Consider the following 18,770-nt stretch of genomic DNA (forward strand, 5'->3'; position numbering starts at 1 on the left):
CCAACATCTTAATTTCTCAACATCTTTATGAACACACCAAGTGAGTTAGCAAAATATGGATTTATAGGGAATAACCAGGAATGGAACAGGAAACATTCAAGGCACATGATTTTTCTTGGGGTGGGGGCTGTGTTTAAATACGAAGCCTGTAACTAACACAGGCCGGATAAAGACTTTATTGAGCATCAGTGAGTTTCAAAAGAGGGGAAGTGGTCGAGGACCTCAGATTTTTAAAGAGGTGGACGTAATAGAATTGCTTGTTGGTTGAAATAGCTCCTGTAGATATTGGTCTGATTTCACTGAGGCAAGGTGAAACAATCAACTCAGTTTTCTCCAAACCGTAACCCCATAGGTGTGTGCATCTGAGAAAGACCAACTCATGATGAGCCTCGAAGGAACTCAATGGCTTTGCTCAAGGAAAGAGTTCAATGCAGGATAAACGATTTTGCCATCCTGTAGAAAATTATGAAAATTATTTTCACTAAGAACTCAGAATAGCAAAGAGGGAAAGACTGATGACGCTTGGATCAAGACTCGGCCTCAGCTGAACATGACTGATTGTGAGAGCGTTGAACATTTTGTACTCTCTCGGGTGATCCGGATATCCATCCCATCAAGGGTACAGCACGATCGTACAAATTCTTCAGACCAAGACACACTAAGAATGAGCATTTTGTCGCATTTCATTAGAGCTTGCTGGGATTGCAGCTTTGCTTCTTTTCAAATACTGTACGTGTGAATGAGGTCTTTGACATGCATAAAAATGCAAAAACCCTGCCGTAATCACGTGTTTTTTGGAGACGCTTCAAGGACTTCCGCAACGGCCTCCTCGAAGCATGCCCATTTGGCCTGAGGGCTTGCCACGGTAGAAATGGCTAAGCATATTCGACGGCATCACGATTAATTTTGTAAATTGTGTTTTTAGCCAGTGCTTATTACTTTCTGCCACATTCCTGATAGAAAACGGTATGGAGGAACAACCATATTACCGAGTGAATCTCTCAAAACCATGCCGCAACTTTAAAGTAAACTAGAATGGCACTCGGTTGGGCGCATTACCGACGCGAAGCTGAACAGTTTGCGTTTTGTATCCCACTGATAGGCCAGATCTGAATCTGGACCTGAACCAAAATCTAAATAGCTTGTTCTTGTCACCTACCCACTCATCAACCAACTTTTGTCATAACTTGTCCAGAACTTTTTGAAATATCGTTCTATATATCGTTTTGGGCCCCATCCCCCAATAGTGCAAAATCACTTTTTTTTTTAAACTGGATGGTATTCAGAGAATACTTTCCCCGCACAGTCTTGAAAAAGACATGGTGTGAGCCAACTGTTATGGCAGCAAAATTTGTAATTGCATGTATCTACACTTCCGAGGTAAATGTGTAAAAATTATACTTGGAAAAGATTCTAATTTCTAAAGCGATGAAGTGACAATGTTTCTGGGAATAAGGCTTTGTTTAATTCACCATGTAAGTTCTGAGGGGGCATGTGTCATCCAAGTAATATGCGCTCTATCAAATGGTCATGTAACATGTGGTAAAGTTTCAATTTCCTCCGTTGAATGGTTTTTCATGTATGCTCTTAACACTAGGACTACCACTTTATAACTGCTGGCAGCAATGACCGAGTACCAAGTTGTCCCGCTTTGATTGGACACCTGACCCATTACGTCCTCTTTATTCAATTAAATTCAGAATGAGATTAACAAAAAAAATTAAATTAAAATCAAATGGAAGCCCAAATAAGAACAGTCCTGCATTGGAGTAATCAGAAGGAACCCGAACAAGCAAAAAGCAAAGATCAGGAGGAAACCGGATAGGAATCGGATTTCAGCTGCTGCTCCTCTCCCCTCAAACCCATCCAGGCACAGCCAAGTGAGCCTTATTCAAAAAAAAATAATAATAATCAAAAAGAACCCAGATTAATTTTAAAAATTAAATAATTCTGGCTGCCAAACCATGCGTCCAATCAGTTTTAAATTTAAAACATATTTTCCATCACTACGAAATCATAATTTTGAAGTTTCATGTCGATCAATGCAGTGGTTCAAGTGAGAATCTTTTAAAATATTTTCCTTCAATCCAATATGGCTGCCAAACCATGTGACCTATGACATCATAGGTGGGGAACTTTTTGTTCCTCATGCATAGACGCTCATACCTGTAAAGTTTTGGCCTCGATCTGTTTAACCGTTTCGGAGAAGATTTTTGAAGGACTTTAAAATAAAAAATGGCTGCCGAACCACATGACTGATGACATCAATATCTATCTTTCTGTTGACCAATTTATCCCGAGATAACCCTCAAAAATTTTCATACTGATGGGATGTAGCGCTCTACTAATGCAATTATGACATCACAACGAAGACACCTTTGATATCATGAAAAAAAATATATCACATTTATTCCCCATGGGACAGGAGCCAAGTTTCAATCTACTAGAAGCACCTGTTCCCCCCTCCCTACAGCAGCCGTCAAGGGGGTCATGTTATTAAATTTATGCCTATTTTACTCCAAGGGGTCACAGGATTACACGCCCAAAAAATGGCTGCGATTGGTTCAGCCGTTTTTGCGGTACCTGGGAACAGACAGACGGACAGACGGACAGACGGTGAATTATAGTAAGATGGTGAAAATTTGGTGTCAATTCGACAAATTGCTGCAGAGAAAAGGGACCAACAAATTGCAGACACGTTTGTACGTTCTACTCACGTGACCTATTCCTTTTTGAAATTTAAACTTTACCACATGTTGCATGACCATTTCACATCACACGTATTGAGTGGACATCGAAAACCGTTCAACGGAGGAAATTGAAACTTTAGCACATGTTACATGACCATTTGATATCACACATATTGAGTGTATATCGAAAACCGTTAAACGGAGGTAATTGAAACGTTACCACATGTTACATGACCATTTGATATCACACATATTGAGTGTATATTGAAAACCGTTCAACGGAGGAAATTGAAACTTTACCACATGTTACATGACCATTTGATATTACACATATTGAGTGTATATTGAAAACCGTTCAACGGAGGAAATTGAAACTTTACCACATGTTACATGACCATTTGATATCACACATATTGAGTGTATATCGAAAACCGTTAAACGGAGGTAATTGAAACGTTACCACATGTTACATGACCATTTGATATTACACATATTGAGTGTATATTGAAAACTGTTCAACGGAGGAAATTGAAACTTTAGCACGTGTTACATGACCATTTGATATCACACATATTGAGTGTATATTGAAAACCGTTCAACGGAGGAAATTGAAACTTTACCACGTGTTTCATGACCATTTGATATCACACATATTGAGTGTATATTGAAAACAGTTAGAAATTAGAATCATTGTAATTGCTTCAGCCTTTATGCTCGACTGGTGAAAACAAAACGAAGAAGAAGAAGACGTATACTTTGACGTTTTAACGATCTCGTATGATTTATACTTTCACGATCGATTCTGGTATCTTTATCAGCCTTGATCGTTATGAAAAACACTCGAGAACGAGAATAAAAGTTACTCTGTTAAGGATTATGAATGTACTCTATAGCAGACTTTACAAAGTATAATTTGTACACATTTACCTCAGAGGTGCATGTACACGCAGTTACAAATTTTGCCGCCAGAAAAGTTGACTCGCACCAAGTCCTTCTCAAGACTGTGTGAGGTAGTCTACGAATACCAACTAGTTAATCATGAAATACCAGTTCTTGGGATCGTTAATGATCAGGATTTCATTTACTACCTGTGGAAAGAGGAAAAAAACAAAAAAAACAAGGACAAATGTGTCCAAGAGCCGCGTTCTAAAGTTAATAACAACAACTTCCGATATTTCGTCACGTGCCTTGATGGAGCCAATAGCGAGACCCGTCATGAAGGCTCCTCGTTCATGACGAGAAAATCGTGTATTTACGAAATTACAACACATTAAATGGAACAATCTTGAAATAGTAACGTGAACTTTTCGAAACTTTAAAGCAAATGTCCGAATATATTTAAAAGTTCATGATAGACTCTCTCAAAAGGCACCCTCAATGCGAGGATGTGTAAAGGTGTTTAGTATTTAAGGAGATCCGGATCCTGTGTATAAAAAAGCCGAGAAGAAGAAGAAGAAGAAGAAGAAGAAGAAGAAGAAGAAGAAGAAGAAGAAGAAGAAGAAGAAGAAGAAGAAGAAGAAGAAGAAGAAGAAGAAGAAGAAGAAGAAGAAAAAGAAAAAAAAGAAGAAGAAGAAGAAGAAGAAGAAGAAGAAGAAGAAGAAGAAGAAGAAGAAGAAGAAGAAGAAGAAGAAGAAGAAGAAGAAGAAGAAGAAGAAGAAGAAGAAGAAGAAGAAGAAGAAGAAGAAGAAGAAGAAGAAGAAGAAGAAACAGCTCTCTTTGATCCAGGCGTTTGTGACGCGAGACGCGGCTAAAAATCTCCCTTTAAAAAAGGGGAAGGTCATACATGTTAAGGTAAAGAGTTCCAGAGTTTGGCAGTGGAGGGGAAGAGACACATCATAACAGTCCACCCTTCAGTTACCAATGGCCACACAATAATCATGTGATGTTGTGGCTTGTCGAGTGAGTATTCCTTGGTCTCACTGATGGTGGAGGAGCAGAAACCAAAGTAATATCTACAGAAAAGGGAAAGCCAACTTTGTGGTGTAATTTGAGTGGGTCAAGTTTTGAGGTCAGATTGGTGGAGTCCACAAGTCAGATTACTTTGTATTAAATTCTGTCCAGTAAGTATGTGGAGCTGGAACCTCCCCAGATGTGAGAGCAGAACTCCATACAAGGACGAATCAATCCTTTATATAGTTGGAGCAACTGTTCAGAGGAGAAGGATCTTCGACATCTCAACAGGACTCCTAATTTATTTGAGGCAGACTTAGCCATTTGCGTAATGTATGGATTCCAGGATATATTTGATGTTAGAGTGATACCTAGTAGGTATATTGTATCGCATAGTGTAATTGTGGAGCTTTCGAAGGACATCGGAGAGTTGAGAGGAGTTTTATAGAGGAGAGAGAGAGAGAGAGAGAGAGAGAGAGAGAGAGAGAGAGAGAGAGACATAGAGAGAGAGAGAGACATAGAGAGAGAGAGAGACATAGAGAGAGAGAGAGACATAGAGACATAGAGAGAGAGAGAGAGAGAGAGAGAGAGAGAGAGAGAGAGAGAGAGAGAGAGAGAGAGAGAGAGAGAGAGAGAGAGAGAGAGAGATATACAGAGATACAGAGATACAGAGAGAGAGATACAGAGAGAGAGATACAGAGAGAGAGAGATACAGAGAGAGAGATACAGAGAGAGAGAGAGATACAGAGAGAGAGAGATACAGAGAGATACAGAGAGAGAGAGAGAGAGAGAGAGAGAGAGAGAGAGAGAGAGAGAGAGAGAGAGAGATACAGAGAGAGAGAGAGAGAGAGAGAGAGAGAGAGAGAGAGATACAGAGAGAGAGAGAGAGAGAGAGAGAGATACAGAGAGAGAGAGAGAGAGAGAGAGAGATACAGAGAGAGAGAGAGAGAGAGAGAGAGATACAGAGACATATAGAGAGAGAGAGAGAGAGAGAGAGAGAGATACAGAGACATATAGAGAGAGAGAGAGAGAGAGAGAGAGAGATACAGAGACATATAGAGAGAGAGAGAGAGAGAGAGAGAGAGATACAGAGACATATAGAGAGAGAGAGAGAGAGAGACATATATATATATATATATATATATATATATATATATATATATATATATATATATATATATATAGAGAGAGAGAGAGAGAGAGAGAGAGAGAGAGAGAGAGAGAGAGAGAGAGAGAGAGAGAGAGAGAGAGAGAGAGAGAGAGAGAGAGAGAGAGAGAGAGAGAGAGAGAGAGAGAGAGAGAGAGAGAGAGAGAGAGAGAGAGAGAGAGAGAGAGAGAGAGAGAGAGAGAGAGAGAGAGAGAGAGAGAGAGAGAGAGAGAGAGAGAGAGAGAGAGAGAGAGAGAGAGAGAGAGAGAGAGAGAGAGAGAGAGAGAGAGAGAGAGAGAGAGAGAGAGAGAGAGAGAGAGATATATGGGAAGAAATTGAGTTTTAGAAGCATTAAACTTAACTTGATTACATTTGCCCCATTGGGAGATCTTGTCCACATGTGAATTTTCAAAGGTGGCTGAGATGAAACGAGATGTAGATCGAATGTGGGAAGATGGAACAGATGTTAAAAAAAAAAAAAAATGGAGGAATGTAATATTGAGTCATCAGCATACGAGTGCATTTGGTCATTTGTAGAAGAATATCATTGATAAAAATAAATAAATAAGGAAGAGTGTTGCACAGGACACAACTCAGAGAGACACCGCTGTTGATAAGAAAGGAGAGAAATGTTGAACCATCAAATGTTACGGAGATAGAATGGCAGGAGAAAGCTCGATATTTGACAGCAGAGTGAAGGAGGAAAGCCAAAAGAGGGGAGCCGAGATAAAAGACCCTGATGCCAAACTCTTTCAAAGGCTTTTGAGATACCGAAGCCGACAACAAAAGATTCCCCAAAAATCTCTCAGAGAAGAAGCCGAGATATCTATACTAATAAAGGTAAATGTGTGTGTGTGTGTGTGTGTCTGTGTCTCCTCCATAACTCCAAAACCATAAAACCTATCAGCCTGAAACTTTGCATGCAAACTAAGAAAACTCCAAGGAAGTGCAAGAGTGAAAATTGAGTGTTTGGGTTAATTTAAATACACCTTTTGAAGATAATGAACGGCCTTAATTAATTATATCCTTCATCAGGTGATCCTCAGCCACCTCACTGTCTGGTGTCTCAAGGCGTTTCCTGGCTAACCTCACTGGGGTCTGAAGCCGCCATGTTTTTTTTCACCTGCTCAACCATGCCTTACCTTGGAACAGGCTGCAATTATTTATTTATGATGAAGTTTTTTTTCACTTTCCTCACTCATTATATCGAATGCCAGTTCATCATAGCTACGAATTGCTGTGTACATCGCTTTTGTAAAATCTATAGTTTTCAAACTCGGAGCTTGGAGCGATGTCATGCATTTTATGATACAATGTTCCACGATCTACTCTCAGGGGCTAATTAAAGTATGTGATCAAAATATTATTTCGGTTTTGAAGACCGTATTTCATCTGGACGAAATTAGTGTCGAAATCTGTCATGAAATCTGATAATTTAAAGAAATAACGAGTCTTATAACTAAGCCAATGTGGCTATTTACTTTAAGCAAGCAAGGCTTGTTTCTTCCTCCTTTATAGATACACAAGAAAAATGTGAAATTTCCAAAGCATTAAACTCATCTTTTTCGACTGTTTGGAGAATTATATGGAGTGAACAAAAGAAATTTAGGGACGCGCCAAAATTGACCAGCTTCATTGAGCTACTGTATATGATTTAATGCATTCACTGCTCAACCTCGTGCCCTGTCCCCCAGAGGGACTGCCTATCCATAGCATCTGCCAGATCTGTGTATACTTTCGGAGGTTTCGTGAGATGCTCTACAGGGAATCAAAGCAAACCAGGTAAAAAACAGACGTTTTTTTAAAAGTTATAACGTTTGTGCGGAACCTGAACCGATGTACCACGTCACGCGTGCACAGATGAGCAGACAAGATGGCGGATTATCTGCAATGTATATTTCATGGGCAATTGAACTTGGCAATGTCTCCAAGGTTGATCTGGATTCAGTTGCAACTCCTTTTTGGATAAAGTTATTATTTGAACGAATTCATTTTATTTCATCAACTGCTGCATGCGAAGTGAAGACTGGCTTCAAAGTTAAAGGGATCCTATATGATATGCAGTGACAGCAAAGTCCAGAATTTGATTGTAAAGCTTGCATGAGTGCTTAAGCCACTTGCTGAATGCCTTACAGTTGATCGCGGAACTGCGCTACATCCTGAGTGAATCATTCACTTACTGCGGACGTTTTTGCCCGCCATGTCATTCAGAGAAAGTTGCTCGTGCTCCGACACCCAGAGCGAGTGGCTTATGCTCTGTCACCCAGAGCAAGTGGCTCGTGCTCCGTCACCCTGAGCGAGTGGCTCGTGCTCCGTCGCCCTAAGCGAGTGGCTCGTGCTTCGTCGCCCTGAGCGAGTGCTTCGTGCTCTGTCGCCCTGAGCGAGTGCTTTGTGCTCTGTCAGCCTGAGCGAGTTATTCATGCTCCGTCGGCCTGAGCGAGTTATTCATTCTCCGTCAGCCTGAGCGAGTGCTTCGTGCTCTGTCGGCCTGAGCGAGTTCTTCGTGCTCCGTCGGCCTGAGCGAGTGCTTCGTGCTTCGTCGGCCTGAGCATGTGCTTCGTGCTCCGTCGGCCTGAGCGAGTTATTCGTGCCCCGTCAGCCTGAGCGAGTGGTTCGTGCTCCATCGGCCTGAGTGTGTGCTTTGTGCTCCGTCGGCCCGAGTGAGTTGTGAAATGACACCTGATTTCCGTTCCGTATTAACGTATTTTCTTAATTACCGAGCCAAATTTTTTTTCCCACTCGTCACACAGCTGTTTATAAAGACTAATATTTGTGAACATATCCCTGAAACGTCTATATGAATGCAACGTTGTTTTTCGGTGAAAGCTACTCATCAAGGTTTTTGGGTTTTTTTCCGATATCAACCGTGTCTGTGTGTATGAGTGTAGCACCCTCCTCTCACACCTCTCTCTCTCCCTCTCTGTCCCTGGACGTATCCGGATGGTGGTTATGTCTGGACAGTGTTTATCTCTGGACGTGTCCGGACAGGGTTTGTCTCTGGCCAGCTTGGCTCCCGACGTGTCTGGGTGATGTTTGGCTCTGGACGTGTCCGGGCTGTAATTAACGCTCCACCGCACATCTGCCTTCCCTTCCTCTCACTGTCTTCCTTTCCCCCACCCCTCCTCCCCTCTTAATATTCCCGTCAGCGAAGTGGTGGGTGGTATTTGCTTGTTCATAATATAAGAAAGGATATCACCAGGAGAAGTTGCCTTATGAAAGCCATATTGATGGTCAGATAGAAGACTGGGAGAGTCAAGATAAGTGAGTAAATGGGAATTGAGAAGACATTCAAAGACTTTGGAAAAATATAAAGTCAGAGCAATAGGACAGTCGTTGGAAGGGTTTGAACGATCACCCTTCCTTAAATTAGGTTGTACACATGCCTGTTTCCAGCAAAGAGGAAAAGATTGGGTTTTTAAACAAAAACGAAACAAACGAGCAAGCACGGGTGCAAATTCTGAAGCACGCACTTCAAGACACGAGGAGGAATGCCATCTTGTCCATGTACACCTCGCTTGTGTCCAAAGAGAGGAGTATATTTTTTGACTGCATGAAAAGAGATTACAGGGAGGGGCATAGGATTGGTAAGGGGAGCATCAGAGGGAGATGGAATGGTAGAGCCATCCAGTGTGGAAAGAGGAGAAAATAACCAAAAATAGTTGCTTTATGAGTTGGAGAGACAGCGATAAGTATCATTGGAATGGAAAAGCAGAGGAAAGGTAGAACGACAGTTGATGTTGGAGATACTTTCAGCTAAGGACCAGAAAGATCTATTAGTGGAAGAAGAGAGGTTGTCACATTTATTTTGAATGAAGGAATGCTTCGCCTCATGAATAACATGTTTGCAATGATTTCTGGCAGATATAACAGCTGAATGCGAGTCGGAGGAAGAAGAATTTTTCCATGTCCCATATGCCGCATCCCTTGCATGAATGGCTCCAGAGCAGGAATTATTGAACCAAGAATTGGTAGGAGAGATAGACTTGAAAGAGAAAGGAATATAAGCCTCCATTCCTGCAACAATAACTTCATCTATACGTTCAGCAGAAATTGAGGCATCGCCCGAGAGGCAGTAATCTTCCCAGGGAAAGTCAAAAAAAAGAAGTCTCATAAGCCAGTCCAGTGAGCGCTATTGAAATGTCAATTCTGTCATGTTGGAGCAATCGGAGGAGAAGGAGTGATGTTAGGTGAAGGCGTTTACGGGATTGTGGTCAGACAACCCAATTGGAGGTGAACTCGTGTGGTTATTACGCAATGGATTGGAGGTGAAGAAGAAATCCAAAGAATTGGAAGAGTGATCATGATGATCTGGAATATGGATAGGGTGATTGATAATTTGTTCCAAATCATTGAGAATGGAAAGTGTAAGAGCTTCAACTTCTCGAACATCCGTGTGGGAAGATTTCAACCACTCACTGTGGTGTATGTACATTGACGTCTCCTAAAGAGAGGAATTCTGCTTGAGGGTGTGAGGATGTCATGGCCTCATGGCAGGAATTAAGATAATAAAAGAATGCTTCAAGTTTGTAGAGTTAGGAGAGTAGTAAGGGAAACAGAGTAAAATAGTGATGGTCTGGAGACAAATCTTAAGCCAGAAGACATTAAAGTTTGGAGATTCAAGGTCCACGAGGCATATACAACAGGTGTGTTGATGTTGGAATAGACACAGACTCCACCTTCGAAGCGGAATCGTGAGCGAAGATTGAAGTTCGAAACGTTCAAGGTTTTAATGAGAACATCATGTGACAATTGGGTCTCCTAGAGAAGCAAGATATTAGGAGAGGTACTTGCTCGATGATGTTCAACAGAGGAAAGATTTGAAGAAAGACTACAAATGTTGGTGAAATTAATTGAAAAAAAGTCACGTTGATTCAAAAGACAAGGGTCGTGGGAGGGCCTGAGACTACTACTACTGCCTGAGCCCCCTCTCTCATTGGCAGCAGAGACAGGCAGGTCACCGGAGATTATTTGTACCCCATAATCCCAGGAACTCGGGGCCATTGACTTTTCGGACTTTATCATATTTAATTGGAGGTTTCTGAGGAAATGAGAAAAAAGAGAAATGAAAAAGAGAGAATGTAAAGATTATGGAGTGAAAATGAGTTAGAAGAGTGTATTATATTTGTTTGCAAGAAAGAGAATAAAGCTCGTCTGATAGCTATAGTTTGCATGAGACAGAAGGTAAGACCAGCGATCCTGACACGGAAAGGATAATGGTTCCAGGCACCACTTTAACGCTCCTAAATCAGAACGGCAGTACTACCCTGAGTAGTTGCTGTCAACAACCAACTACCGAGAAAGCACTGCTCTGCTCATCATTATACGGAGCACTGTTCATCTCCAGCTGGACATGGAATGTAGCTCTCCCTTTTGGGCTGGATGTTTCACATATTGATGCGGTGAAGTCCGAAGATTTCAAAATCATTGGAATATTTGTTTGTTCTCAATATTGTAATCCAAGCATAAATACTTCATGGAAGAACCTTAAAACAATTACTAATTTAAGACATTTCATGACCAGCGGCCATTTAAATGCCTCGGCCCAATTGCCTACCATTCCCAATGTTGCATATTGAGGTGGCGAGCGGAAAACATCTTCCTAATTGCATACCGTTATGCTTTAAGACAAGAATGGATTGTATTTCGAGAAAAACGTGTTCAACTGTGATCAATCTTTCTCACCACGGAGTCTCCTAATCAGAGGGTATATAGATATAGTCCAATTGCCAAACCCTATACACCAACATTTTGTCTGTCAGAACACTCATCGCTCCAAATTTTATGCACCCTGTCTTTTCTGCAAACATATCATTTTAATAAATGTGTACTTATTCCTCATACTATTTATTGCTGACATTTCAAATCCATTCGAGATGGCTGCACACCTTTGCACATCACAAACTGACAGTTGTCTGGTATGACAGCATAGCTGCTGTGCTTGTTCTCAGCTCCAAAACAATGTGCTTCAATTGCCACGGTGATTTCCTTGGGGAGTGCGAATACCAAGTTGGTAAACACATGGTTGAGACATAATTTGTGATGTGACCGTCACCGCCTCACCTGTATTCATACTTGGAATGTTTACACTCTAAATTGGATTTGCAGCATGAGGATCCTAACTCGACCCCGTTTCCTTCCTCTGTTCCCGCTCACTAGAGACATTGCCGAGATGAAGGCGCTACTGGACAAGCTCTCGGAAGGAATGCCAACGTCGTTGAAAAACCAAGGTGACATTTTATCTCCCACGGCACGTGTGTGACCTCTCATGAGCATGCTCAAATCCCCACAATTTACAGAGCTAGACAGCGAAGGCAGCAGGATTCAAGCAGAGTACCTTCCAATCTCCAGATAATACGACCTCATATTTCCAATATTTGTAGAAATAAACAACCTCGTCTCTCACCAAAGACATCGAATCCCTCGCCCACACCACCCCTACTCCCATCCCAAACCCAGTCCAGATTTGGGTTGTTAACATGCAGAATATACCTGAGATATAATGTGAGTTATCCCAAGCTGTACCCAGATATATGGGAGAGGGAGAAAGGTTTTTGCTATTACAACGGGTGGAAATATAGCAGAGCAGATACAACTCAAACATTGCATTTAATCCCAAGGTTCTTGCAATAACAAATCGCTGTGCATTTTATATGAAAATGAGATTTTTTCTCATTTCTGCCTTGACCAGCAAGATATTGCTCGATATTCTGTTTGAAATTATTTTAAAACTGTTTGCGTTGCGTCAAGGAATGGTAAAAATAAAAATAATTGATTCGAGAATTCGATCTACTCGCAAAACCTTTCCCTTGTTTAACCAGCAGCCATTGAGGCATTGCTTGATTTGATAGTCTCTCCAGTCATCTGTCTCCTTAATATCACATCAGGCTAATAATCCAGGTCAATGGGGGAAAGGGGAAAACCTTTTGCGATGAAAATGATGTGTAAATCAAGCTACAGAAGATGGAAGATCAACAAGAAAAATAAGTACTTTTTACAATGCTATTTCCTTTAGAGGATTTCGGTTGTCGTTAGCAAATGCATTTTGGAAGGGAGGTTCAAAATTCAGCCTGTTAGTTGCATCATTACTGAAGCGTCGGTTGATGAGGTACCCCTGTGCATTCGAACAAACATTTGTAATTTGTTCAGGGTTCCGGCGATAGCTCGCCTACTCTCCACGAGGGACACTGTGGGATCTTTAACATCCAACTAATCCCGAAAGACGGGACGCCCGTTTAACATCCATCCGAGGGACGGAGCATAAGTCGATGTCTCACCCTGCCTGCGAAACACCAGGACAGCAATTTATAGCTTAGGTGGGATTCAAATCTAGGGTGGACGACTCATAGGCCGGGACATAAAGCTCTAGACTATCTTGCCAGCCTGAGGATTCACATAAACACAAGGAGAAAAAAAAATGTTAAATTCTCCATTCGACAAGAATGTCTCCACCATGAGGAATAGTACCTGGAACGCAGTGGAAAGTAAAAGGAACAAATGTTTAAAATAAAACAATACAAAAAAAAAAAAAATCACAGAGCTTCAAAGGAAATCCATAATGTAGAAAATTGCACACAAAAAGGAACATTTACTATTTGGCAATATCCCAAGATAGCAATTAATGCTTTGTGTTTTTACCGACTCGGCAGAAGATACAGCATTGTAGAGAGGAAAATAAAGAAATGCGGCCCAATTGAGAATGAAAATATGCTGATGAAAAATGAATAAATAAAAATAAAAAGTAAAAACATTTTTTTTAAAATGTACACAGTTATGTTATGCATTGATCATCTCGGAGCCACTTGACTCGACAGCGAGAGCAATGGCTCACTTGAGATCACATGTGCGGAAAGATGGCCTTTCATCCAAATCGGCATAACAACCGCGCAACACAATCGCAACATTGGTGAACCGAGGGTGGTTGTTACGCTGGAACCCCGCCACACACTTGGGCCTCATTCTGACACACATTTTTACAAATCCTGCAACGATACCAATTTATTAACACAACAAATTCCACCGTTTGCCTTCAATTTATCTTTCAAAAGCCTAGCAAATTAACAAGACATGTGTCCTCTCGCACGCGAGGTCAGGACACTTGCATTAATTTAGCCTCAGGGTGATGAATTATGGCGTTGAGCTGCCCTTCAAGGTGCCGTGCACGTCTGCCGCCTCCTGAGTTACGGCGCCTATCGTAAAGCCAACATGGTCGCCTTGCTCCCACTCCGCTCGCGAGCATGCCGCTCATTTACCAAACCTGAATGATCACGGAAAGTGTTCCAAAGTCAATAATCCCAAAGGCGATGTGCGATACCCATGCTGCGGTACACGCCAGATGTGACAAGATTCCTGGATTTAAAAAAGCAGCATCGCACGATGACATGGTGTCAGCCTACCCTTTTACTAAATTTGGCCTCACACCATGGGTTGCATCTTCCTCGTCTTGCGTATGGCAGCTTAGCTGCCGGGGTAGCTATCATTTATTGGAAGCGTGACTGCGTCGCTGATGCAGCGCCCCACTACCAGTACACACTGGTACTCATTTTACCGACCTCGGAAGGATGACAGGCTGAATCAACCCCCTGGTGTATTAATTCAGCGGCCAATGGGGCTTGAACTCGGACCCTAGGATCCCAAGCCACCACCCTAACCACGAAACCAACACCAGGCTTGATGGTTTGTATGATGACCTTTCAAAAAAATAAATAAATAATATAATGTAATCTCAGAGGAACAAATAGAGGTGTTTTTGAGGGAAGTTGTTTTTGAAGCATCAAAAACCAGTAGTCATAATCACTTGTTTCACGTTTTATTGCATACATGGAGAATCCAAAATGGTGGGCGAGAGAACATTGGGTGGATCGGCAAACAATTGTATTTCTGGTCAACAAAATCATCAAGGTTGTCGAGATTTAAAGATTAATGGCAGTAGACTATGGTTATGATTGCTCGCCAAGGTTGGATACTGGCCTACTTTAAAAAATAAATAAATAAATTCCAGGTCAAATTTGAACGACCCACATAACATGGCATCTTCTCGTTGGTCACCCTTTCGAAACTCTAACCTGATGATCCGCTTGCACATGTCCCACTGCACCATTTCCAGATGATTCCAACCCACTTGGGCCTCTACCCTCATTCCCAACTCCACAACACCGTAAACAGAACACCCTGGGCTTTTGCTGTGCAGACAACAGCTGATCTTTCACCGCCTTCTTCGCTGTATTCAAATCTGGAGCTTCAGGTACCTGCAATTCTACGCTGCCTGGAACCAAACATGTGCCTTCACTGTGAAATCATTTTAATTGCATGCGTACCCATTGAAATGGATTCGAATCGATTTTGCCAAATTGATATTCCATGTCCAATGGCAGTGGTGCAGACAAGCAGCCGGCAGCAGGCCAGATGCTGAGTTTGGAGCCGGGGACCCACCAAAGCCATCTCATCAGGAATTACCTGCTCTACGATACGTTGCTCTGAATTAAAGAGCTCGCACACAGTCGTGTACCTGAAGTCCCATGTTTAAACATTATGTCGTAGAGAAGTTCTTTGCGTTGGCATTTTCCTGTTGTTGTGATACACAAGCTGGCAATACCAGAACTCAATCAGCACAGCCATTTTAACGTGTGTGTGTGTGTGTGTGTGTGTGTGTGTGTGTGTGTGTGTGTGTGTGTGTGTGTGTGTGTGTGTGTGTGTGTGTGTGTGTGTGTGTGTGTGTGTGTGTGTGTGTGTGTGTGTGTGTGTGTGTGTGTACGCTGATGCAACAACGTCAGATGCAAAAACCCAAAGCTTTACATCGATCAATATCCCGAAGATTTACGATTATTAGTCAAACGTACAGAATATAACATGGCAGGCATCTATGTATGAAAATCCTCTCCTCTCCCCTGTACAGCCTGTTGTATGTGAGAAGCATGGAAATCATCTTTGCAGCCCTGATATGGTACAAAACGCACGAACACAATCCGCATCACTCTGGCAGAATGCATTCCTCCACCTGTCAGGGCTGCAGGACACGACAAAGAATTGTACAAGACGCATCTGTTTGTAACCCCGGCTAAAGTCATTACGAGGTACCTGTGATTCCTGTGAAGTGCATGTTGCTTGTGCATGTGTATACATACACAAGATGTCATTTTTTAAAAAATATATATACATTAAAATGAAATTGTTCAATGCCTGAATTACAGGTTTCCGTTCAATTGAACAATTTTGGGATGCTTGGGATCGGATTCCTCAAGGAAACATCCAACCATGAACTGACAACACCGTTAATGTGCAGACAGGCCTAATTGCAAAGGATCGTTGCGAAGCCGAGCTGTCCAATCGAAATTCTACCGTGCATACGAAAGATATCGTTAAATGTACTTTAGACAAACACACAGTCTTACCACTTAAACTAGGGAGTTCATAAGAACACCTCACCCCGTGTAGTCTTGGGATACAAGGACATGGCCAGTGTCTGTGAACAGCAAATTTGACCGATTGTGATGATGTAAAATACTGTTGCGGATTTCGCGCCCGCCGGCGTGCTGACGGCCACGTAACTCGAATCGCGGCACGTCGCCCACCGGACGGACAATCCAGTCGTGACCCTCTCGGACTAACGCCGGGAACCAGTCACGGGTGGACCTTTCGGTCTCACCGCGATCGAGCCAATCAGCCCCCGCGTGGGATAGGGTTGCTCGCCAAATTCGACCTACCTAAGTACCCACGCGGAGGGTAGACCGGGCGATCGCACCTCGCCGCAGGTCGACTTCGGACACGGGCCACTTAAGCGACCCGTTCCGTACTATCAGAATAACCGAGCGGTGTTATCGTCGACCTCGACGGTTCGATTAATTATCGGGCGTATTCAGCCCACTACCAACCCTTTACGTGAAGCAAGATGAGGATTCAATGGAGGAAAAGACGAAGCGAAGCGGGAGAACAGTTCAACAATAAAGCACATTTATTCGCGGCACACGGGAAGCACACAAATACAATTCCACCAAATGCACACAAAAAAAAGAAAACAATTCCATTTACACAAAAAGCAAATATAAAAGCGAAGACAATGCAGAGCTAATACCGACTACCGAGCACACGGCAACACTTATACAATTCTACCTCACAGACGGCGCCGACAACACATACCCAAAACCAAGGAAAAGAACATCCCCAAGAATGAGGCGGGCCTGAGGCCGAGACCGGGTCGCGCCTACCCGTCTGGTGATGAGACGCAGAGCGGCGATGGCGCCTCACTCCGCGGGCCTCGCGGACAGTGTCGGGCAGGGGGTGGGAAAGGGGCCCCCTTGGTCGCACTATCTCAGCGCGGGGGGAAACAGGAGGGGGTTGCTGATGCTCGGGGTATAGAGGATCTTTATTATCCCTGGTGTGCGTCTCCACCTCGGCCAGGTCGCGCTGCCGGCCTTCCTCGGGCGTGCAGCTCCCGGCACCGTCGCGAGCACCCCCTCGTCTGCCTTCGCCGCTGCCGCCTCTCCGCCTCTGGACTCTCCGACTCTGGACTCCTCTTTGGGCTCTCCTCGTTGAACTCTCCGATCGACTCTCCCCTTCGCGACTCTCTTCAGCTTCTCCAGCTACTGCAGGCTTCGGGCTCCAGACTTCCACACTCTTACTCTCCGACCGACTCTGACTGACGAACACGGTCCTTTTATCCCCCCGTAGCTTAGCCTTTGACCCCCTCCCTTTGACCTTTCACCTCGCTCCCCATTGGCCCGAGAAAAAGTGGGCGTGAAGGCTTTTTGATCCACAAATTTGCATATATCGATCGTTCTGGAGGCGGGGCCAAATCGCCCCTCGCTCACCGATTGGACGGCAAAAAGTGGGCGTGTGTCGTTTTTGATCCGTTTTTGAAGCACAAAATCCGTGATTTTGTACACGCTGTTCAACGTGCGCCCTGCACGAGTCCAACACCGGTACCCACAGCGGGGCAAGAACGGTGGCGATGCTACGGTTGCGAGGTGTGACGTGAAGGTCGTGGCGGTTGTGGTGAAGCGGCGTTGTGGTTGGTGGTTGGTGGTTGATGTTGTGGTTGTGGTGGTAATCATGGCGGTTGGTCCAAAATAAAGATAGTAAAAGAAAAACGGCTATCCTGAAGAGTCGCAGCACGTATAAATGACATGTATTCCCACTAGACAACGGGTTTGGGCCTAACTACACATGCACTTACCGAGATACCTCACCTAAGGGACCTGAATGGTGGTTTGCGAATTTGGTAACCACAACAATACCGTTATATTTTGTCCAAGTACTGCTAAACGGAAGGGTTTTTAAAGTACCAAAAAAAGTCCTTTTTTTTTTTGGCAAAAAAAAAAAAGGCAAAAGTGTTTTGCAGTGTTCAAGTATAGAATAAAATTAAGATTTTAGAGGTTGTAGAAAAAAAAAAATTCGGAAATTTACCGCAGTTGACAGCATATTTTACACCACATTTATCATGTTACATTAGTTATTCGTGCTTGTCGTTTGTGTCCTTTATGACGTCGTTAAAAACCAAGTTTCTTGTTTGAAATGATTTTCAATTTTGTTTCACTGCAAGGCAGACAGACAGTGTAAAAAAATTTTTTTTTTTAATCTCACTCCTCTCTGCACATGTGAGATCAGGTCGAATTCTGAGCCAAAGTCCTGTAAAACTACAGGTTCATTTTCCGATTTGTGTTCAAAATACAACATTCAATTGAAATCAAATTGTTCCTCCATCATAAACTGACATTTGTGGACAGACAAACAAAGGGAACCAATTGCCTCACTCTGCTTTTTATTTAGTTGGTGCACAGTAACAAATTGATGGGTTAAAAGTAAAGAAATAAACTTACACATGAGGGCGATTCAAGCTTGACATAGACATGTTTCTCAAAGGAAGAGGAATCCTCAAAGAGAGCATCAACAACAAATGTATGGAGATGAATCATACAGTGTTGGTCTCTGCAGTGTTGGTAACCAATCCAGGAAATCACATTTCCTACTTGACGCCTTTGCTGAAAAATCATGACTGCTATAGCGAGATGACAGGGTAGAATTGCCCGTGAAAGTTAGAGAAATCTCTG

General features: G+C 42.8%; 1 protein-coding gene across 2 annotated transcripts in view; it reads left to right on the forward strand.

Moving 5' to 3' along the window:
* The window catches only part of RGS7BP (regulator of G protein signaling 7 binding protein), a 91,927-nt gene extending 75,738 nt beyond the window's left edge, over positions 1 to 16,189 (forward strand). The window contains exons 6-8 of one of the 2 annotated variants that reach the window (XM_085875372.1): positions 11,884 to 11,954; positions 14,831 to 14,968; positions 15,099 to 16,188. In XM_085875372.1, the coding sequence (XP_085731498.1) occupies positions 11,884 to 11,954; positions 14,831 to 14,925 (166 nt within the window). In that variant the 3' untranslated portion in view covers positions 14,926 to 14,968; positions 15,099 to 16,188. Of the gene's footprint in view, positions 1 to 11,883; positions 11,955 to 14,830; positions 14,969 to 15,098 lie in introns of both variants that reach the window. The other variant, XM_085875371.1, reaches the window with a different exon arrangement.
* Positions 16,190 to 18,770: the final 2,581 nt, after the last annotated feature.

This window comes from Eptatretus burgeri, chromosome 3 (genome assembly GCF_056783735.1).
Source record: "Eptatretus burgeri isolate ZD-2024b chromosome 3, Ebu_testis_v1, whole genome shotgun sequence".
Lineage (NCBI taxonomy): Eukaryota > Metazoa > Chordata > Myxini > Myxiniformes > Myxinidae > Eptatretus > Eptatretus burgeri.